Source organism: Microcaecilia unicolor, chromosome 1, assembly GCF_901765095.1.
Source record: "Microcaecilia unicolor chromosome 1, aMicUni1.1, whole genome shotgun sequence".
NCBI classification, from domain to species: domain Eukaryota; kingdom Metazoa; phylum Chordata; class Amphibia; order Gymnophiona; family Siphonopidae; genus Microcaecilia; species Microcaecilia unicolor.
Window position 1 is genome coordinate 267,701,091 of NC_044031.1, and position 24,684 is coordinate 267,725,774.

A 24,684-nucleotide genomic window follows, 5' to 3' on the forward strand; every position below is an offset into this window, starting at 1 on the left:
TTATGGATGACCAGACTGGCAAGGATAAACGTGTTGTTGAACTGGCTCGTAATCTATCACTGTTGGATTCCCTACATATGCAGAAAGAAGCCTGGAATCATGTTACACAGGCAACCATTGTGAACTGCTACAAGCGGACAAGCTTTGTTAAGGATGTGGAGAGGGACAAAACAGATGCAGCTGTTGCAAACGCGTCAGATGAAGACGTCATTGACATCCCAGCCGGTGTTACTGAAGAGGAGTTCCATCGCTACGTAGCTGTTGATTACGATCTACAAACAGCTAAAGACAGCACTGATGTCGAGATATGCGCCTACATGCAGGCAACAACGGCTGATGATGGAACAGATAAAGAAATGAGCAGTGAGGCACATGCTGATGAAATTCAACCTCCTCCTGTCACTTTTGCAAGAGCGCTGGAGAGTCTCACCACCGTGCGGGCCTATCTGGAGGCCACTGGATGTCAGTGCTATGACAGTTTTTACCGTCTGGCAGACAGTCTATGGAACTCACAGACCCAAGAGTGTACAGAGGACTATAACTGATTACTTCAAGTAAGCCTAATGTCAGTCAACTGAGACTGTACATATAATAACAGTACTGTACATATGTTTATCAGATGTCAAGCTTCTTTGGGTCACAACGGTTAAGTGCACGCTCTGGTATGGAAGGGGGCAGAGAGGTATATTCTGGATGAAAGGGGTCAGAGGGCAGGTGCTGGATGAAAGGGTCAGAGATAGAGAGTTAGGCGAATTCGGAAATCCTTATTACTTGGGGATGAGTGGGGGAGGGGGGTTTATATAATAACCTAATAAAAACTTAGAAGTGTATTGTGTATTGAGTAACATTGAGCTGTACTTGTAGAACATGCTTGGGGTTTATGGTTGTATGTTTATGACCTTTTATACGACTTCAATGTGTTAATTCTCTTTAAACCGTCAATAAAGACTAATTGAAATGTAAAAAAAAAAAAAAGTGCCAACTAATAGCAAAGCATCAATATTCATTCCTTTGTGAATAAGTATCAAAACCTTAAATTGGACATGCCAATGTAACGTTTTCAATATCAGAGAAATATTACCAAATCTACAATCATGATGTTACAACAGATAAGCAAGTAGACCCAAATATAAAGAATTGCAATAGCCCAAATACGGCATAACGATAATCTGTACTGCTGTTCTAAAATTACTTGCAGAGAGTAAATCAGTCTCCTAATGACCTTCACAGTTTTTAGAAGACCTTCTGAATCATACTGCTTAAATGGACATGAAAGGATAAAGAGGAATCCAAAAGGACCCTTAAATAGCATACTCCACCAACAATAGGGATCTCTATGTCACCATTACTATCTTTAGATGCAAATTAGATGATCCAAACACAAAATCTGTGTTTTTGTCATATTTAATTTAAATCTTTTAGCTGTGATCCAAAATTTTATAGAGCACAAAGAGTTTTAAAAAATCCAGGGCATCAGATGGCACCTAGTGATTGGGGAAAAAAAAACTGTAAATTAACTGGATTAAGTCTTATACATGAGAGCATGTAAATATTGAACAAAACAGGGGGGAAGTGCAGAGTCTTGTGGCACACCCATTCACTTTGTTGGCAATAGCACACACAGAAATTTCAATCTGAAAACCCTGTTCCCTCTTTTGCATGCTTACACCTCACATTGTTTGTACCTGCAAAGTAACTAGAGTAAGCCAGCTGGGGCTGCAGAGATCTATCAGATTTTGAATGGAACCTCTTGTGAGGTATTTCTGTTTTAAAGATCAGGTTTACAGGCCCACTGATACCCAGTACCTGTGGGCCTGCAACCTCCATAGAGAGGCTCACAATTACCCTCGCTATTGTTTGTATATGCTGCCAGTCAGAGTCCTGCTTGGCTCAGCCCTGCCACAGAAGATGTAAATACCAGACAACAAAACTTATACCAGAACTGGACTAAACCAAACTCTCTATACTTGACTACTTCATTTACTTTCTCACTAATGAACTTTAATGCAATACCACTTTTATTTCTCATTCCAGAAATGAACTCTCTATACTTGACTGCTTAATTTACTCTGTCACTTATGAACTTTAATGCAATACCACTTTGTATTTCTCATTCCGGAAATAGCGATCGCCAGTACAGCATAATGTAAGCCATATTGAGCCTGCAAATAGGTGGGAAAATGTGAGATACAAATGCAACAAATAAATAAAAATAAATATTTATTTTATTTATTGCATTTGTACCCCACATTATCCCACCTTTTTGCAGGCTCAATGTGGCTTACAGGGTGTTAATATGATATAGTCATTACATAGTCTTAGATAAATAAATTAGAGATGCCTTAAAACTGTAGCATCACCTGGTTGTGGTGGTTTTTCCTTCCATTTTTTGACTGTTCCAGATTTTCACAGTTCCATCATTTGAGCAAGTAGCAAAAATGGATTGCTCATCTGAGACCCGAATGCGGTTCACTGGAGATTTATGTTCATGAAGATGTGCTACCAACAAACCTTTAGGTCGCCAGCCTAGAGAAAAAAAAAAAAAGTAGAATCCAAGTTTTCCCTGACGATGGAAAATGGTAGTTCTGACAGACCACTACATTGGGTCTACATTATTTTCAAATTCAAGAACAGGAGCCACAGCATAATGGGAGTAATGTCCAGTTCCTTTCTGCAGAATAACTAGAATCTCCCAAAAATGTCAAAAGACAGATAAAGATCAAGTCTGTGTATTGTATATAACATTATCATCCTATGCTTCGAATGAAGGGTGATGTGCATCTCAAAAGGGAGGGTAAAACATTTTAATGTTGAGATTAGCAAGTTAGATTCTATTAGAAATACTGTTGGTTATAAAACATTGTCCCAAGACCTTATCAAATTTAACTACCTACATGTGGTTGGTATGATGGTAAATTGCCAACTACAACCTGCATACAGTGACGGGTGCAGCTTTGTCTTGTTGGGCAGATTGGATGGCCTGTGTAGGTCTTTATCTATTGTCATTTACTGTGCTACTGTATTATTTTCTTATTGATTCCACTTTTAAAATTTAATATGACATTTTTTTAAATGCACCAAATCAAGGACCCAAAGCAATAATAAATATTACTGTGTGCCCTCAGCAATGTATCTCACTGAAAACCAACTTTCAAGCACAATGAAAACCATCTTTCAAGCACAGTGAGATTTACAACATCTTTAGTACAACATTGGTCATCTTTTTATCATACACCATCTGACATGCTGGGCAGACTTATACGGTCTGTGCCAGGGCTGGTGGTTGGGAGGCGGGGATAGTGCTGGGTAGACTTATACGGTCTGTGCCAGAGCCGGTGGTGGGAGGCGGGGCTGGTGGTTGGGAGGCGGGGGATAGTACTGGGCGGACTTATACGGTCTGTACCCTGAAAAAAAGACAGGTACAAATCAAGGTAAGGTATACACAAAAAACTAACACATATGAGTTTATCTTGTTGGGCAGACTGGATGGACCGTGCAGGTCTTTTTCTGCCGTCATCTACTATGTTACTATGTAAGAGGAAAAAGGGTGGGAGGGTGACTATGGAAAAACATTTGAACTACAGAGAACAATGATGGATAAACTAAATACTGTGGTTTCGCGGGGTTTAAACTTAGTTGTTGAGTGGATGACATTGGTTAAGCCCAGGGATGCACTAAGGGGAACAAATAATCTGACATTAGTAAGTAGATATATAGAAAAAAAAATGAGGTCACAATCTTAGCATGGTAAAACACTGACTGGTTAAGCTGAAGCTGGGGTTCATTTTCAATGCACTTAGCCTTCCAAAGTTCCATAGAAACCTATGGAACTTTGGAAGGCTAAGTGCTTTGAAAATGTGATAGGCTGACTAAGCAGGGGAGTGCATTAAGGGGAACAAGTAATCTGACATTAGTAAGTAGATAAATAGGAAAAAAAAAATGAGGTCACAATCTTACCATGGTAAAACACTGACTGGTTAAAGCGGACGCTGACTCTAAGCAGGTATTTAATAAAAATACATTTAAAAATTTTTAGAATGTTTATTCAGGAGGGTTTTAAATATTTATACCTTCTGTTTTATTAACAGAGGACTCTACTTGAAACAGCTTTTTAAGCGAAACATGAGTTATGTCGGATTATGTACCTGACCCGGCAGTGGAGTATTAACTCAGATGAGTATTTAATTTAAAAATTGCACATATAAAAAAAGCAAATAAATGTTTACGTTATTTTGGAGAACCACAAATATTAGCAAAATTTATAAATCTTTTCTGTGATGCCAATGTTGAGGTTGCCATTGTAAATCTTTCAGTGAGTTACACCGCTGAGGCGCACAGTAATATTTATTATTGCTTTGGGTCCTTGGTGTGTTGTTTCAGTTTAAACACCCTCAGCATAGACCATTTGTATTAACTGGAGATTTGCTGTTGTTTTTTTAATGCAGCATAATTATGCAGATTTACTAAATGTATTACACGTATGAAAAAAGCTTTCCTCTTTTTACTGAGGATTTCCTTATGGTACATGCACACTGATGTCAACAGACATATAGAGGTTTAAGCTGTGAATTCACTACTTTGAAGTCTGCATACTTATTTGAATGCACATGTAAAATATATTCTAGAAATAGGGATGTTTCTTTGCAGTCTACTGGTTCCTGGGCTTACCTGGAGGAGGAGGCTTGCTTTCCCATTCAGCATTCTCCATCATCTGCTTAGCTATCCTTTCCGCACTGCACTGTTCTCGCTTCTGCTGCACCAACTGCTGCAGTTCTGTTTTGCATGTAGTGATGCGAATTTGACAGGTGGGTGGCAAGGTTGTGCTGGTGAAAATCTGTGAAGTGTGCTTTCTAGACAGTACAGCTGTTCCATCAGTTGCCTGTTAAATCACAATTTTAAAAAAGAGTTATGTACCAACCCTGGCAGACCAATTATAATCTATTTCCAGATAACCACCACTTTTTCCTCTGTTTAAAAAAAAAACAACAAACAAAAATCAAACTCAGTTTGTAGATACAGGCCTGGATTCTCTGCAGCTTGTCAAAATTTCACTGGACCAATTTAAGACCTTACCAAAGACATGAGTGTTTAAAACTTCAGTTATAAAGGGGAGGGAGGAAGGGAAAGGTTACAAAAACTGTAGCTGATTTTTCTGACTGGGTGAAACAAACTGACTAAATAAATAAATACTAATAGGTACCCCTTTTTAGGCTTAGGGTGAAAAAAAAATCACAATTCTTGCATTTCTGATTATATGTTTGTTATTGATATGTTATTGCTGTGCTATTCATCCCCACCCCATTCCCTTGTTTGGTGACTGTTTTTAAAGACAGTCTACGAAATGATCCTAGTTTTTAAACTTTTATTGTAAACCACAATGCCGCCATTTTTATTGTTCAAATTGCAGTATAGATTCCTAATAAAATTAAAAAATGAAATTAATATAAGACTTCTGTAAAAGAACAAAAGACGGGAACCTTTTCACACAAGACAGAAAAGGCTGGAATGATTTACCACGCCTTACCCTGTCCAAGGAAATTCTACAGGTCTTACAGACTGGGATTTCAGTAATAAAATATGCCAAGTGCCAGAGGCCACTACCAAGTACAAATGTAAAACAAAAAATACTCAGATTTGATGGTGTTACTCTTGCAACCCTGATGCTGTTGCTACAGTAGGTGGATGCACGTCTAAGAAAATAGGTTCGGGAAGACGCTCTGACTAAACAAGGAACCATCAGTTTCGGAAGTCTGATCCAAGCAATAATAGTTTGTGAAAACAGCTTTACAAATGTCAATTATGCTCAAGAGTAGACTGGCTAGATTCATGGCCATCTTACATAAACAGTGCAACTTCTACTTTACTGAGAAAATGAGAGTGAGTATATTAATAGCAGAATGCAATTCATGGACAGATACATGTGCAAAGAGGTCTTTTGCTGGCAGCCAGGCCCATGCACAAAGGGAAATGTATCCACATTCAACCTTCTTTCAGACAGAATTAATGGTTCACCACATTGCCCAATGATGAAGAACAGTGATTTATGCAATCAATTTAAAATAGATGCATAAGTACTGCCATACTGGGACAGACCGAAGGTCCATCAAGCCCAGAATCCTGTTTCCAACATTGGCCAATCCAGGTCACAAGTATCTGGCAAGATCCCAAAACGATGCAATACATTTTATGCTGCTTATTATAGAAGCTACACTTCTTCTTAAGCTTGTAATAAAATAGATAAATCATCATTTTATCTGCTAAATTTCACTACTGAACAGTTAATTTAGAAAGGTGCCCCAGTTCACCCCATTTTAGAACATATAACTGTCCTCACAATGCAATCTGTAATTAGTCATTAGTGTTAGAGCAGCAGCCAATTTCAAATTAAATTAATTTGCCATTCTCCTGCTAAGTTGCTATATTGATACGCTGTCCTCACTTGGATTTCAGGACTCTGTTCTTTCCTGGTTTTCTTCTTATCTCTCCCAGCGTACCTTTAGTGTATACTCTAGTGGATCCTCCTCTACTTCTATCCCACTGTCAGTTGGTGTACCTCAGGGATCTGTCCTGGGACCTCTCCTTTTCTCTATCTATACTTCTTCCCTTGGTACTCTGATCTCATCCCATGGTTTTCAGTATCATCTTTACTATGGATTAAGAACTGGTTGAAAGATAGGATACAGAGAGTAGGATTGAATGGTCTCAATGGAGAAGGGTACTTAGTGGGGTCCCTCAGGGGTCTGTGCTGGGACCGCTGCTTTTTAACATATTTATAAATGACCTAGAGATGGGAGTAACTAGTGAGATGATTAAATTCGCAGACGACACAAAATTATTCAGGGTCGTCAAGTCGCAGGAGGAGTGTGAAAGATTACAGGAGGACCTCGCAAGACTGGGGGATTGGGCGTCCAAGTGGCAGATAAAGTTCAATGTTGACAAGTGCAAAGTGATGCATGTGGGTAAGAGGAACCCGAATTTCAGCTATGTCATGCAAGGTTACGCGTTAGGAGTCACAGACCTAGAAAGGGATCTGGGAGTCATCATGGATAAGACGTTAAAAACTTCTGCTCAGTGTGCTGCAGCGGCTAAGAAAGCGCACAGAATGTTGGGTATTATTAGGGCAGGGAAGGAAAACAAACACGAGGACATTATAATGCCGTTGTATCGCTCCATGGTGAGACCGCACCTCGAATAGTGTGTCCAATTCTGGTCACTGCATCTCAAAAAAGATATAAAGGAATTGGAGAAGGTGCAGAGAAGGGCGACGAAAATGATAAAAGGGATGGAACAACTTCCCTATGAGGAAAGGTTAGGGCTCTTCAGCTTGAAGAAAATGCGGCTGAGGGGTAATATGATAGAAGTCTACAAGATAATGAGCGGAATAGAGCGGACAGATGTGAAGCATTTGTTTACACTTTCAAACAATAGAACCAGGGAACACAAGATGAAGCTAGAATATGGTAGATTTAAAACAAACAGGAGAAAGTTTTTCTTTACTCAGCGTGTAGTTGGACTATGGAACTCATTGCCGGAGAATGTAGTGACAGCAGCTGGCCTTACAGAGTTTAAAGGGGGTTTGGACAGATTCCTGAGGGAAAATTCCATTGAATATTATTAAATTTATTTAAAAAAAAAATTGGGGGGGGGGTTGCCAGGTTCTTTAAGCCTGGATTGGCCGCTGTCGGAGACAGGATGCTGGGCTTGATGGACCATTGGTCTTTTCCCAGTATGGCAGTGCTTATGTTCTTTACGCTGATGCCTCCCAGATCTCTCTCTCCACACCAGAAATCTCAGCCGAAATCCATGCCAAAGTATCAGCCTGCCTGTCTGACATTGTTGCTTGGATGTCTCAGCGCCATCTGAAACTAAACATGACCAAGACTGAGCTTCTTATCTCTCCCCCTAAACCAACCTCTCCTCCTCCCCCATTCTCTATTTCTGTGGATAACACCCTCATCCTTCCTGTCTCATCAGCTTGTAACCTTGGGGTCATCTTCGACTCCTCCCTCTCCTTCTCTGCACATGTTCAGCAGACTGCTAAAACCTGTCATTTCTTTCTCTATAATATCACCAAAATTCCCCCTTCCCTTTCTGAGCACACTACCAGAACCCTCATCCACACTCTTATCACCTCTCGCTTAGACTATTGCAACTTGCTTCTCACAGGTCTCCCATTTAGCCATCTCTCTCCTCTTCAATCTGTTCAAAATTCTGCTGCACGACTAATATTCCGCCACTGTCGTTATGCTCATATTAGCCCTCTCCTCAAGTCACTTCAATGGCTTCCTATCCGTTTCCGCATACAGTTCAAACTCCTCTTATTGACTTACAAATGCATTCACTCCTCAGTACCTCTCCACTCTCATCTCTCCCTACATTCCTCCCCGGGAAGTCCGTTCACTGGGTAAATCTCTCTTATCTGCACCCTTCTCCTCCATCACTAACTCCAGACTCCGTTCCTTTTACCTTACTGCACCATATGCCTGGAATAGACTTCCTGAGCCGGTACGTTAAGCTCCATCTCTGGCCATCTTCAAATCTAAGCTAAAAGCCCACCTTTTTGATGCTGCTTTTAACTCCTAATCCCTATTCACTTTGTTCAGAACCCTTATTTTATCATCCTCACTTTAATATTCCCTTATCTCTTGTTTGTTCTGTCTGTCCTAATTAGATTGTAAGCTCTGTCGAGCAGGGACTGTCTCTTCATGTTCAAGTGTACAGCGCTGCGTACGTCTAGTAGCACTTTAGAAATGATAAGTAGTAGTAGTACTTTCTCTCCCCATCTTTCCATCTGTTTTTTCCCTCTTTCTCTCCCCATCCTTCTGTCTACCCCCCTCTCCCGATTCTTCCATCAGTGTCTTTCTCTCTATCCCTTTCTTTCCATCCAGGCCCGCCGACCCACCTACCTACATGCCTGCCTGCCTGCCAAGTCTCCCGCGAAGCACGCAGCGCCAGCTCCCATTTGCGGCCACTGCTGCTTCTCCTGTTGAGCAGCAGCGGCCGCTACAAAAATAAAAAGATCAAAAATGTTTTTAAACCTGAAATGCGGCACCGTAGACAGCCATCAGGCATTGGCTGTCGGCTCTGCAGCCGCTCCTCCTCTCGCCTCTCATGTCACTCCGCTCCTCCGGGGTCTTACTCCAGGGGCTTGGCCTGGGGGTTCTGGAAAGAACATGAAGGCAGTAGAAACATACACCTCCGAGAATAGTAGGGTCCCCACCTAGGCCCATTTGAAAAACTCCATGAGGAAGAGGTTGCAGTTAGAGGGTTCCAAGCCAGATGGTATTAGTATGTTTCTTGATCAGCGACATGCAGCCATTAGAATCTATGCATCACTACTACCATGGCGGAGAGTCTGGACACTATGTCAAAAGAGTAGTATGTGCCCCTGGCCAGATACTTTCTATACTCCAGGTGGCTACTGGCCAACTGGCAGCCTGCTCCTGTGGGAAAGAATCTGCAAGACTGCAAAAGCAAAAACTGCAAGTAAAAGGCTTGTAGAAGGTAAACATCAGCAAAGGCGGAGAAGCTCGGAGAGAAGCAGCCTGAGGTGTCTGTGCCGAACCAGTAATGGGGACATGGCTGCCCAGAAACGTGTGCACCGGAAGTTCTTCCAAAGAGGGATGCACTCCTCCCAGTTTTGGGTGATAACAATACCCCTTTGCTCCCGGCACAGTGCATCAATGAGGACCGATGCTTATGCTCCTTGGGCTTTCCCTGATGCTCAGCATCTCAGTTTTTTGATGCCAACAAGGATGACGTTGAACCTGTATGTGTCCTTGGTGTCAAGTCTGATGCTGACCGGTCCCAGGGCCTACTCTCAGCACCTGATGTCGAGAGAGGTGGAGACCTTCTTGATGCCGGTGTTCTCCTAGTGGATGTTGAAGTCTTGGCAACCATTAAGTTCAATGCTTCCTGTACCGATGTACTGATCTTTGAGGAGCCAAAAAGTCTCATGTTGGACCTGTCGCACCCTCTGTGTCCTCAACTGTATTTTCAAACAGAGAGAACAAGAGTTATGCTCATGATTAGGCCCAAGGCACCCAATGCACCAAGAGTGCAGGTCCATCACAGAAATTACCCGCTTATATTGGGTGCACCTTTTGAAGCCACTGGGAGTCTTCTGGGACATCAAGAAAATAACTACGACCAAATTAAACTCCTCAATTGTGAACAGTAAAAAGGGGCCGCGTTCAAATTGAGATCAGTGCTCTAGCCTAATCAGGCCTAGCAACTTGCGAAAAAGAAAGGAAACCTTAAGAGCTAAAAAAAAAAACTTAAGAAAAAGGGAAACAAGTGTAAAAATGAAAATACTCAAAAAAAAAAAAAAAAAAAGGACAAAAATCCCCACACAGGAAGGCACTACGAACGAGAGAAACAATATGCTCTGTGAGGAGAACGATGACACATCCTCCATGCTCTGCGGAAAAACGAAGACGGAGGAACCCACGCTTGGGAAGGAAGGCACCAGCATGTGCATGGTGGGATGCTGCTAGAAAGTTCTAAGTTATTCTCGTTAACCATCGTCTGCACTGGGCTCCATCGGATGACATCACCCAGCTATGAGAATACAATGACCTGCTTTTCCTCTGAGAAAAAGGTTAACAGCAACCAATCAACTTTAATCAGAACAGAGTAATACTGTTAGCAATCTGCAGTTTTTCGTATACTTTACCCAGTGTATCAACCCCTGCTCAAGATGATGCATACAGAAGCAATCTCCGTTCTGAGAGGCATCGGTCCCTTCTTTCCAAATGAAGTGGATACACAAATACATGAATAGCAATTGCCCGTGTCTCTTTCCAACCGGGGCTGGTGGCAAGAGGTGCAACTGCACTTCCAAAATGATTAATCTATATTTTTATAACCATGTAAATGGTAAATTTATGACATGGCATTTACATTTTAGCAAGATTCTAGTTCATGATTTCACTGCAGATATTATATGTATACGGTAGCATTAAGCACCAAATTCTGGGGCTGGCCAGAAGTCTCAGCACCAGTGTTATGCCAGATCATGCCTACGACCTGGGTTCTATTCCTGGATCACACCTTCCACTTCAATGCTGCCACAGAGGCAACTTTTCACAGCCCTGGTTGAGGGAGTCTCAGTCACTGTGCAATAGTGACACCTAATGGCTGGATTCAAGGTCCATGACTGCAGGTCCCCTAGTCGAAGCTGTCACTGCAATGACCAGACTAAAACAAGGGGATTATAAAACAGAGGAAATACACAGGTGGCTACAAATGAAGGTCTCAGGAAGTTAAACAGTTTCAATGAGATCTTAATCGGTATCAAGATAATCACTATTATCCCTGGGATCTCTTCACTCTCCCTCTCTCCAGCCATCAGCTTGCACTCAAATATTTTTCAACTCTCCCTTAGAGAAATCATAAATAAAAGACAAAGAACAAAGAAATAATTTTAAAACTACAAAAGCAAAAGGAAAGAAAACTACTACTACTACTTAACATGGCACATGAGTAATAACTTAAGCTTCTGAAGTACCTGAGGAGAGGATGACAGAGGGACAGAAATGCCAGCGGATGACTCTGAACGATGAGGTTTTCCAGTCTGAGTTCCGTCTTGATCAGCAGGTCCTTGCATTCTGGCCGCTGACTGAGTGATGTTAGCAGGTTCCAATGACCCAAACATACTTTTCCACTCCTCATTCACATTGGAATCTTGTTTTGTATGTTTTCTGGCTAAATACAACAACAACCAAGGACAGAAGCAGCTTAATCATCGGTGTAACATGCAAATATAGATGAAGGGAAGTCAGCCACATGAATGACTGTAGGTGTGCAGAGTGTGAAACTCATCGGTGAATCTTTTTATGAGTAGAGATAATCTTTTCGCTGCCTAAACTACAGATAGGTACATCACAAAGACAGAAAATTGAGCTGGGACCTCATAATCAATCAGATCTTGTACTTCTTTTACAAACCTACATTGTAATAGCTGTATTTGTTCTCATATTTGGCTGAACTACAAAACCTTTCTACACACTGAGGGTAATTTCATAAGGAGGTCCCTAGTGTGAGAGGGAAAACAGGTGCTTAATTTGGCACTTTCCATACATATGTGTTTATGTACCATTATAAAATGTTAGTGTAAGCAGAATTCATACCTACATTGCAGATGCGGACATCTACAACTGCTCCAGAGTGGGTAGGGGTGCACGTGTCTGTGCCTATTTTAAGTACATGTGAAAAGTTGCATATTTTATCTACTTTTGAATTTCACACACATTCTGCCCAAACTTCATCTCTATACACAACTACCAACACACGTACATTTATGTTGGTCAGAACCTATGATGTAATGTAACTTGTACTGCAGATACTTCAACTAAACGCTTGCCTGATGTGACTGCGTCTGGTGCCAAAGGCAGTGAGATTGCTATGGTAAGTAACCTGAGAAGCAGATTCACAAAGTTATTCTGCTCCATATGATACTTAAAGTTCCTTAAATCCTGTTGGTTTAAATACTTAGGTCAGGAGTAGCCTAGTGGTTACAGAACAAGCTATGAACCAGGGAAGCTGGGTTTCAATTTTTGCTTCTCCCACCGATGCTTCCTGTGATCTTGGGCAAGTCATGCCAACCTCCATTGCCTCAGATACAATTAGATGTTATTTCCCTAGGGACAGAGAAATAACTAGTTGCTTTTAATTTGCATTAGTCTCAAATTTTTGGAAAGGGAAGTAAGTAAATCCAAATAAAATTGAGTTTGCCATCCAATGAGGCCAAAGGAGTCTGGGGCACCTAAGGTTATGTGATCAATATAAAGGATGGAGGGCATCCTCTGCTAGTCACAAAATCAGACTTTTTCGAGCGATCGATTATTCATACATTATTCTAAAATGCTAAATTTTCAGTCCCTCTAAGATATGTACATCACAAACATTAAATTACTGTTAATAGTAAAGCGACTATACCCACTAAAACTATAATTGTCATGTCTCTCAATTTTGTTTTACCTTTTGTCCAGTAATTCCAGACCAGAATAGTGACTATGCTTGCAAAAACACTTGCCAAAAACAGAATTAAAGGAAAGCAGTTACTAAGGTGCAATAAAAAGTTGGCCTTTTACCCTTGAGTCACTAACCTACATCAGGTTAATGACTACCATAGCGAAAGAATATCAATCAGCCTGCTGTACCCAGGGAGGATTTCTTAAAAGTGCCAGAACTGAAGAGGCTTCTTCCCTGAACCTTCCCCCTCCCCCCCCCCAAAAAAAAACCTCCCATAGTACTGCGAGACTACCATTCAAGGTTGTGGCTGCCATTTTGAACTTAGAGTTGGCATAGGCCTGCCTTCTCTTCACCACCAGGGAAACATAAGGTAGGCCCAAGAGGGCCTATAGGAGTGTGAGGTCTTGGAGGGGGGGGGGGGGGGGAAGCGGGGGGACTCTCCAAAAGAAGTGGCAGCATCTTCTGTCCAGCCCCTTTAAGATGCTACTTGACTGGACTTGTGTGACAGCTTTCCTATCACATATTGCAGTTCACTTTCTTACCTTCTTATTTGTTTTCATAATTATTGATTGTGCGCTGCCAAGAACTTGTTTCATAGCCAGGCAATATAACAAATTGAATAAACTGTAAAGTAACCTGGCAGCCCATTATCCCCAAGAATAAATGGAAATCACTGCAAGTGGTTATTCAATTTACATAATAAGGAGATGTTTTACATACATTTGAATCTCATTATTAATACCATGGTAACTTACATTAATAAAACATGCATTATAGCACTATAATGCATGTTATTGTCATTTAAAATGTGAATTGCCAAAATTTACCTTAACTACCCCCTAATTGTTTTTACCTTCAAGCATATAGTTCAAAGGTAAATAACCTATAGTAGAAACATTTTCTGACTTATGGCCGACTGTAAGACAGGTATCAGACATAAATAAGCTATTTTGTTTTATATATTGAACATGAGCTTCTGGTCACAAACAAAAGCTAACAAAATGGTCTATCCAGTCTACCTGGTTGCGATTTGACCATTTCACTTGATGGGCATACAAAGTGTCATATGAAGCCTAATACGTCGTTCCTCTTCTTTTTGTGGTCCTCATCTAACTTTTCAAAGTAGTACCAATTGTAATCTGATGCTTTCAAATAAAGTTTAAAAAAAAAAACCTTTACTAACAGATGTTAAAATTACAGATGACACAGAACACAGTTGTATGTTTGGTTTTCCATTTGAAAAAAACATGGCAGAATATCCAACCATGCGAAAAGGCTTCATTGGCTTCCTCTAAGGGCATGTATTGTTTTTAAATCTCTTTGTATAATTTTTAATGTTTTGTATGGGAGCACATCGGAGTTGTTTATTTTATCTTTTTCAAATCTTTTTCTCCTTCTCGGTTGTGGGATAATTTTATTATTATAACTACCTGCATGAAATTGTGTTCGACTAAAGCGTTATTTTGAAGCTATGTTCTCTTCTCGAGCCATTTCAATCTGGAATGCGGTTCCTCTATATATTCGATCAGAGGTAAATTACATGTTGTTGCATAAAAAACTAAAAACATTTTTATTTGATAAGTTTTAACGTGTTTTTGCTCCTTGTGCTGTTCCGAGCTTTCTTACTTTGTTAACCGCCTTGAACCTCATGCTGGGATTAGTGAGGTCTACCAGTCTCAGATTAGATTAACAACCAAGAAACAGAAACACACCTATTCCTATTATAGGTTAATGATCATCTTTAAAGTACTTGCAAAGCAAGTATGGCTGCAATCATATCAGTACAAGGTTGGCCCAAGAGTATCCGACACCCTAGGTGAACCTTAAACCATGCCCCCACCCCTTTTACTTCATGCCTCATCCTCCCACCAAGCAGTTCACCATCCAATATCCTCTTCCCTGCCCTGGTCCCATGTCCAACATCAACCCATCTCCCTGCAGATGCCCAACCTCTTCCTGAACTGAAGCTCCAGGAGGTGCTCAATGCCAGTGTGGAGCCTTTCAACAGAGGCCTATGCTGCTATTCCCTGCCTTCCCTCCCACAGAAATCCCGTGTCTGGGAATGGCAAGGGCAGGAACGTTTAAGCATGGGACTGTGCTGAAAGGCCCTGTTCCTGCTCCAACTTCCTTTGGAGCTTTGGCCCAGGAAGAGGTAAGGTGGCAGCAAAGAGAAGGTGTGTGTGTGTGTGTGTGGGTGGGGGGGGGGGGGGGAGTTAGGGGAGGAGCTGCTGGCCATTAAGGTAGAGAAAAGATGAAATGATGCTCTCCTGCTCTATTGCTGCCCCCAATATGTTGCCACCCTAAATGGACTAGTCTACCTGGTGGCAAAGCCAGCCCAGTATTAGTATGTGACTAATAATAATTCAAACACAAGACACTAACCACGCTTGTCATCAGTTTCTTGTTTTGGCTTTACAAGGTCGACTTGTCTTCCATTTATTCCAAGAGCTGCCAAGTCAATCACACCTTTCTGAGCATTATCCTGGAGGTGGCTCTGGTCTAGTACATTGGCCTTGGCCTTGTTGGATTTTAACATGAAGTCTTTCAAAGCTAAAAGTTTGTCTTCTTCTGCCTCTATCATTCCCTGTCACAGATTGAAGGACAGAAAATATATTACAGTTTTTACATAGAAAACAAGCAAGATTATGTACCAATGATATACTAGAGATAAATAATTGAATAATCAATTGTTTATAAGATGTCCTAATAGTACTAGTCCAGAAACCTGACATACCAAGCATTTTCCCCATAAACATGGGCGAGGTAATTTCGTTACAGGGTGCCTATGTCAAAGTCTCTAAAAAGGGCCCATATGCCTTTATTATAAGAACAGGCAATCAGAACTATCCCCTCTAGCACACAAATTTATACCTGCTCCCAAAAGTATGCATGTGTGTACTTTATAATGTATGTATGTAGATGAATAAAGTACTTGCATACATTGCAACTCTGCTCCTGCTCAACTCAAAACTACAATCCCTGGGAATGCCTTGGCACAATGCATACGCCGTTAGCGAATGTAGCCGTATGTGTACATTCAACTATGCAATTTTATAAAAGCCCTTTTAAAATATACCTTACAAAAATGCTTTATAAAATGACCCCAAAATGGAAACTAAACTTTACATCAAACCCTTCAATGGATCTACACAGCACCTTCTATAAACATTAGATCCCTAACTGCAGTCATCCCTAGCAAACATTTATGGAACCAGAACTTAATCAAAAGGAAAAGCACAAATATTACTAATATCTTTCACCAAATACAATTAGCTCAACAGAGACTACTAGAAAATGATTTTTCAAGTCAGAGAATCATACTAGGAAAGAAAAATTGAACAAAACACTACTAGATGAAGTTCTCAAATGCAAAATGCTAACCGCTACTAGGCCACACTGCCATATTCAATGCCAAGTCTGGCAAACAGTATTTTACAGATGAATAAAGGACAGACTTGAAAGTTATTGAAATAGATATGACATGAAAATATCTTATGATCTAATATTGCATAACCCCAATCATTACAGTGAGGTTAATCAATCCGCACAAGAGGAGGAGGAGGAAAGTGGCTGCATATTAGGCCATGTCCTGTTTCCCTCCCACTCAGGGCATACTACTACATATATGGAAGACCAGAATTTGAACCAGAGGGCTCTACTGTGTCATGAGAAGCTCAAATTCTGCAGGTAGTCGCAAGCAGTATAAGAGCAGGAGGAAGACATTGTCTGACATGCACCTGTTTTCTTCTTCCTTCACTTGTGTAGATTACACTCCGGAACAGGAAAATATTAACAGAGCCTGTCTCAAAATGGAGGGCTGAGTGGGGGAGAGAGAGAAAGCTGAAGTGGGAAGAGATCAAAATGTTTGTGCACAATTCCCCCACAAGTACAATTTGGGGGACTTACAAGTGTGTACTAAACTACCATTCAGAACCTCTATAAACCTGTATAATCCCAAGCATGCCTACAAAGTTCCTTTGAGAGAACAGCCACTACAACAGCAATCCAGAGCATCTGGCCAGATTTCATTAGGAGGGGCAATTTTTCCTCACAAGCTGCCTCTTAATCTTTATGCTGTTTGTAATGAAACACACCTTTTGCTTTAACCTAGAAAATTACTATTCCTATCCTCCCCCTTTTTGGGGGCCCAGTAATTCACTCCTGTTTCCATTTCCTACTACCTAGGAGGATGCTTACCAATCGTTTTGTGGCTGTAACCCCATAATCACAGCTAAAAAAAAAAATTGCATGACGATCCCCCCCTCCCAATGGTGCAGAATAATAATGCACCTGTGGAGAGCCCACCCAGGTCGTGACCCCCCAAAATGGATTTGGTGGCACTATTTGGGGTCCTGACCTGCAGTTTGGGAAGCTCTAGCCTAGAATATGGCACTACCTGAGGATTTTTACCTCCTATTGCTCACCCCCACAAGCTATACGTCCCTTGGCTCAGGATTTACACTGAAGTTGGCCAACTTCAACAGCAATCCTGGGCCAGGGGACATATAGCTCGGCTCCTTTTGGAACCCGAAAACCACAAGCCTCTAATCAGCCATCTAGGCATCACCCACGTAACACATCTAACACGGATCTTGTGCATTAAGACCTCCTATTTGCTAAGGGCACAGTTACAGCCAGTAATTTCTTTTGCTTGTGTTGTTGCCTTCTTTTTAGACACTATTATTGGCCCAGGTAAACAAGGTATACAGTAAAATTATAAATGGGACATATGACATTCTATAGAACTATGTCACAACAGAATGTAGCATTACCTGGGACAACAGCTTCTTTAACAGCTGAGCTATAGCTGGATCCTCGGGAGGAGGGCAATCAGGAAGAATGCCATTCCGCTTCTTCTGGCGCATCTGAAGATGCCTGAAGAGACTTGAAATATCTTTTGAACGTAATGCATAATCAAATATGGAACGGCTTATAGGCTCTTTTAGGACACTCAGCAACACAATTTCCTTATCAATCTGCAATTCAAAGAGTCATCAAGAGAAGCAAATAAAATCAGCTTCACTGGTCATAGTCATGTATACAGAGGTGGAAAGGACCACTTGTTAGCTTTACTTTGTTACAGAAATGTGTTATTGTGGAGTCCAGTAGTGATCCTTATCAAATCATTCAAGGTCATTTGCTCGACATTAAAAAAAAAAAAATCCATGCTATTACTAAGAAAATGCAGTACAATCTATTTGTAGAGCAGGTCTTGTACAAGGACTCTTGCTCAGTCATAGAAATCTTTATGGGAAAATTCAGTTATGCTACATTTTGCTTCATGGCTAGTCAAAAATGCTACACTACCACCCCATTAAGAAATTCAAAATCTGAATGGAAGATTCATTTTCCAGAATTTTTGCTTTCAATATTCTTTTAGTAATCATTCCCTTTTACTGGCCTGGCCTTTCATATCTGTTCCAAAGTCTAGGTTCTAATTTGAGGTGTTAAGAACTTGCCAGTCTTCATGGCACATCATTTATCACCCAGTACCAGTTTTTCATCTTCTATGACTAGACACAGAATCCTGCTGCAGACAGATAAGGGCTTCATGGTCCCAACACTTGCCGTCTTCTACCCAACTTCCCCTCAATACAAAGACAATGGGGGACAAAAATGAAGAGGAACTAACACTAATACCCTCATCTTACACCATTCCTGATGCACCCGCATAGCTAGGTCAGCATATTAAGGACTGAATTTTAGGGAAAGGGAATGGGACTTGATATCTGGAGGAGCAGCCTAGTGCTTAGCACAGCAGACTTTGATCCTGAGGAACTGGGTTCAAATCCCACTGCAAGTCTTTGTGACTCTGGGCAAGTCACTTAACCCTCCATTGCCTCAGGTACAAATAAGTACCTGTACATACTATGTAAGCCGCTTTGAATGTAGTTGCAAAAACTACAGAAAGGCAGTATATCAAGTCCCATTCTCATAGACAACCTTTCTGTGGTTTTTACAACTAAATTCAAAGTGGTTTACATAGTATATATAAGTGTTTATTTGTACCTGGGGCAATGGAGGGTTAAATGGCTTGTTCAGAGTCACAAGGAGCTGCAGTGGGAATCGAACCCCGTTCCCTAGGATCAAAGTCTAGGCTACTCCAGTCCTATGTGCCTGCTTAGCCGGTGAATATAGCCAGCACCTGCATAACTGCCAGCTCCTCCCCAACTCTACTCCTGACCTGCCCACTTCAAACATGGCTGGTCAGAGTCAATATTTAGTGGCACTGCCCAGTTAAGTACTGCTGAATACTGGTGATTAGGCAATCACTGGCAATTTAAGCAGACAGGAGCCTTGAATATCAACCAGGTATGAGATCAGAATAAATAGCCCACATTTTCTGTCATTGATTTTCTGTTACCTTCATCCAGGATAACGTAACTTTTTCTTATCAAGGGTCCTACAGCTTGTACCATTGTTTAGCAGTTACTCAAAGAGATGTTCTAATCCTGGTAGCATAGTTCCCAAACAAGAAACCATCCTACTACCACTAGCTCAGACAAGTGGTTTACTTCCTTGAAAGTCCATTATAAATGCACTTGGGAGAATCTATACAGCTGATTTGCCATATTGCAATTTTCCATATCAGTAATGAATATGACTAATTAAAGTATGAAGTAGCAGTCTTATCAGACAGAATCAAACTAGGTGGGAGTCTAGTTTCTCTATTGCTATCTGGCTGATGGAGTCTTACAAAAGACGGTATTAACACTGATTAAATTCTTGGCTTGAAAAATGTTACAGGATAGGCCTTCAAACATGGACATCCTTGTTGAATGTTCACATCCACCATTCCTTGTACAATCTTAAGGGAACTACTTAGAGGTCAGTGCACTAAATTGCTGTAATCCAGGAAAGTTACTACAGGCAAATTACCAAAATTAGTGCCTAGAATAAAGTTTGATTTCACACTATGTGCAAAGATAATGAGATGTAAAAATATTGTGCAGGTTTTTAACTACATTACCAAGTGGTACTAAGCACAACACAATAACTATTGGAAAGTCTTTTTTTAAATGTAGTAAGTTAAAGGAGTATGCAAAATATCACGGAAAACTTAAATACCTCATGAAAATCACCATCAGTGCTGTGAGGTGTGTGGAAAGTTGACGAACGAAAGACTCAAGAAGAAGGAAGAGATAAGAGAGGGCAAAAAAAAAAAAAAAAAAAGATAGAGGGGAATAGAAAAAAAAAAAGGAAGGAAGGAGAGCAACAAATTACAGGAGATAAAAAGATCAGGGAGAGCAAGGAAGCAGCAGAAGGACAACAACCTCAATGATTAAATTTAGAAGTGGAATGGAATTCAAAAAGCAGAGCTTCCTGTGAGCTGGAAGTATCGAGACGTGGGCGTAAGCATCCTTTAGGTCCAGAGAGCATAGCCAATCGTTTTCCTGAATCATGGGAAGAAGGGTGCCTAGGGAAACCATCCTGAACTTTTCTCAGAAAAGAAATTTGTTCAAGGCCCTTTGGTCTAGGATGGGACGCATCCCTCCCGTTTTCTTTTGCCAAGGAAGTACCCGGAATAGAATCCCAGCCCTTCTTCCCCTGGTGGAACGGGTTCGACCACACTGGCCTTTACAAGGGCGGAGAGGACATCTGCAAGTACCTGCTTGTGCTGGGAGCTGTAGGACTGAGCTCCTGGTGGGCAATTTGGAGGCTTGGATTCCAGATTGAGGGTGTATCATAACCGGACTATTTGAAGAACCCACCGGTCGGAGGTTATAAGAGGCTTTGGTGAAAAAACTTTAACCTCCCGCCAACCGGTAAGTCGTCCGGTACGGACACGTTTACTGAGGCTATGCTGAACTGGAGCCAGTCAAAAGCCCGTCCTTTGGTTTTGCTGGGGAGCCGCAGTGGCCTTAGGTGCAAGCTGTTGACGAGAACGAGCGCGCTGGGACTGAGCCTGGACAGGCTGCTGAGAAGCAGGAGTATACCTACGTCTAGCATAGGAATAGGGAGCACTCCTCTTCCCTCCAAAAAACCTCCTAGATGAGGAGATAGTAGCAGAAAACGCCCAGCGGGAGAGAGAATCCATAGCATCATTAAGCTTCTTGATCTGGTCAACTAGATCCTCTACTTTCTCACCAAAAAAGGTTATCCCTGGGCAAGGAACATCCGCCATCCACTGCTGGACCGAATGATCCAGGTCAGAGACACGCAGCCATGAGAGTCTGCACATCACTATACCTTGGGCAGCGATCCTGGATGCTACATCAAAAGTGTCGAACGTACCCCCTGGCCAAGAATGTTCGACACGCCTTCTGCTGCCTGACCACCTGGCGAAAAGGCTCGGCCTGCTCCGGAGGGAGTGCATCAACCAAGCTGGACAGTTGCCTCACCGAGTTCCGCAAGTGGATGCTCGTGAAGAGCTAGTAAGATTGAATTTTGGCATCGAGCATAGCGGCCTGATACGTTTTCCTCCCAAAAGAATCAAGAGTCCTAGTTTCTCTGCCTGGGGGCCACAAGGCATAGTCCCTAGTACTCTTGGCTCTCTTGAGGATGGAGTCCACCACCATGGAATTGTAGGGTAACTGAGACCTCATCAATCCTGGTTCACCATGGATCCGATACTGGGATTCAGTTTTCTTCGGGATCACGGGGCCAGACAGAGGGAACGACCAGTTCCGCATAAGGACTTCCTTCAGTACCTTATGTAGAGGAACTGTCACAGCCTCTCTAGGTGGAGAAGGATAATCCAGGACCTCAAGTATCTCAGCCCTGGGCTCATCCTCAACCTCCATAGGGAAAGGAATAGCCGTAGCCATTTCCTGGACAAAAGATGTAAAAGACAGACTCTCCGGTGGAGATAGTCTCCTTTCTGGTGGAGGGGAAGGTTCAGAGGGAATCCCAAAGGACTCAGAAGAAAAAGTACCTGGGGTCTTCCTCTAGCTCCCACAAACGCTCCTCTTCAGTACCAGATAAGACCTCCCTCAGGGCACTCCGAGACTGAGCCTGCCTCGACGCCAAGGAACGACATCCTCAATGGCAATATCGAGAAGTCGACGCCCGCCTAGACTGCGGTGAAGCTTCCTTCACCGACGTCGAAGAGGAGTCAACCTGGGTGGCAGCCAACATCGATGCCAAAGGCAGAGGCCAGGGACCTCATCACAGAAATAAGGGCTAGACGCTGCTGCAGCCGGCAGCACGGAAGGCGCAAGCACCCCCAACACCGAAGCAGACTGATGCAGCAATCCTTCCAGAAGCTCTGGAAGCAGGGCCTGGATGCGTTCGTCGAGCCGCCATCGGAGAAGGATGAGGGGTCGGTGGAGCAGCCGGTGACAGGCACGGAAGGAGGTATCTGGCTGCCAAGAGATCGACGCATCGGCACCTCCTGTATAGAGGGGAAGTGCTCCTCTCAACGCTGATGCTTCTCGAAGCCCCGGAGCTCCTGCCACCGTGTGCTGAAGGAGAACAATGACAGGAGTTGAGCAAAGGCTAAGAAGCACCGTAATCGAGACTCCTCGGTACCAATGAGGAGGACGTGGAATAGTCACATCTCCTTGGGGCCAGATCCGATGAAGGTCGATCTCGGGGGGGCCTGCATAACAGGAGGCCTCGAGGCAGGTGGAGACACACTCGACGCCTCACTGCTCCCAGCATGAGTTGGTCTCGGGGCAGCCATTACCTCTCCTTCCGACGTCGATGCTCCCCTCGATGTCGTTGTCAACATCGAGGGACCGGACCGAGCCCCAAAAAGCTTGTCTTGCTGGGCTTCTCGAGATGCTCGAGTCCATTTCTTCATACGAAGACACAGACTACAAGCGGCTGGGCTATGGTCGGGCCCAGGGCACTGCATACACCAGGCATGGGTATTGGTACTTGAGATGGTCCGGTTGCACCGAGTACAACGTTTGAAGCCGCTGGGTGTCCTCGATGACATGGAATGAAAAATGGCTTCGGCAAAATGAAACAACGCGATTGTGCCAAAAAAGTGAAGGGCACAAAAAGGGGGAAAACCGACCACGCGGCCTAAAGGCCGGTCGCGTCAAAAAGAAAATAAACTTTAAAATAGGCCAAAAAAGTAAAAAAAAAAAAAAATAGACAAAAAAGCAGTAAGACTCTTGTTCCTGGGCCAAAAAATGAGAGCAGAAAAAAATGCTGTCACCTCGTCCGGACAAAAAAAGAACTGAGGAGACATGCTCGCGACAGGCGGTAAGTCGTCTGCGCTTCCTGGAAAAATTTTGCTGCTTCCTGGGCCGACATGGACGTCAGCCTGCTTGTCCTCGGAGAACTGGTATATCCTGTTACAAAAGTGAGTTAGAGGTGTGGCAAGGACAAACTGCAAGCTTCCAGCACATATGAAAGTCCCAATTACAAGTCTCCAGCCCATATGCAGCACCTATGATTGGTCCAAGGTTGAGGAGAGATGGATGCTCACAACAGCCTATAAAACCCTGCTGCAGACAAAGGAACTCTGAAAAACCAGGCATGCTTGGAGAGAGAGTTTCAGATCCGTCCAATGGCCTAAGGTTTTTCCCAAGGGGGTTTTACTTTCTCCCCCTTGATAGAAACTAATTCTCTATAGCTATGAATCTTTCTTTCATTCTTTTTCTGCCTTTTCTCTGCTTTCTCTCTGTTCTGAGACCTTTTTTGGCCTGCTGGTCACGGGGGCAGTGTTGGACTACTCTCTCCCTCCTCCAGATTTCAACCCCTTCTTCCACCTCAATCTCACTGTTTTTCCTCCTTTGAAGTCCACTCTATCCGCCTCTTCGAATAGCGGTCATTTATCGTCCCCCTGATAAGTCCCTTTCATCCTCTCTCAGTGACTTTGATGCCTGGCTTGCCTTCTTCCATGATCCTTCCTCCCCCTCTCTCATCCTTGGTGACTTTAAATATTCCTGCTAATGATCCTTCCAACTCTTATATTTCCAAGTTACTCGCTTTAACATCCTCCTTTAATCTCCAACTATGCTCCACCTCCCCCACTCATCAAAATGGTCACTGCCTTGATCTCATCTTCTCCTCCAACTGTTCACCCTCTAGTTTCCTTGCCTCTGATCTTCCCCTCTCTGATCACCATCTTATAACTTTCACACTTAAATCTCCTCCCTCCCAGTCTCGTCCTATCTAATTTATCTGGGAATCTTCATGATATTGACCCTTCATCTGTATCCTCCCATGTTTCAAACCTCCTCTCTACTGTGGCACCATCCACGTCTGTCAACGAGGCTGTTTCTTCTTACAACAATACTCTATCCTCTGCCTTAGACACTCTTGCACCTTTGAAGACCCGCCCTATAAGGCGTACAAAACCCCAACCTTGGCTGACTTCTAACATCCGCTACCTACGTTCCTGTACACGCTCCACCGAACGCCTCTGGCGGAAATCTCGGGCCCTTGTTGATTTCTTACACTTCAAGTTCATGCTGACCTCCTTGCAATCTGCTCTTTTATGCGCCAAACAGGATTATTATATCCAACTGATCCAACTCTCTTGGCTCTAACCCTCGACTTCTCTTCACCACATTGAACTCTCTCCTCAAGGTGCCCCCTCCCCCAACTCCCCCTTCATTATCTCCTCAGACCCTTGCTGAATTCTTTCACGACAAGGTTCAAAAGATAAACCTTGGATTCTCTACCTCGCCACCTCTCCCTCCACTAGTCCGTTCTCCTCTCTCTCCTTCCCCTCATTCCCTGAAGTTACTAAAGAGGAAACTACACTTCTCCTTTCTTCCTCAAAATGTACCACCTGTTCTTTTGATCCCA

At 42.6% G+C, this 24,684-nt stretch overlaps 1 protein-coding gene across 1 annotated transcript in view; it reads right to left on the reverse strand.

The window, feature by feature from the left end:
- Window positions 1–24,684, reverse strand: part of PIK3R4 (phosphoinositide-3-kinase regulatory subunit 4) — a 109,736-nt gene that overhangs the window by 38,467 nt on the left and 46,585 nt on the right. The window contains exons 8-12 of the mRNA XM_030206352.1: window positions 17,748–17,951; window positions 15,358–15,559; window positions 11,510–11,706; window positions 4,669–4,879; window positions 2,361–2,526 (exon numbers count right to left, since the gene is read on the reverse strand). Coding sequence (XP_030062212.1) covers window positions 2,361–2,526; window positions 4,669–4,879; window positions 11,510–11,706; window positions 15,358–15,559; window positions 17,748–17,951 — 980 coding nt within the window. The remainder of the gene's footprint in view (window positions 1–2,360; window positions 2,527–4,668; window positions 4,880–11,509; window positions 11,707–15,357; window positions 15,560–17,747; window positions 17,952–24,684) is intronic.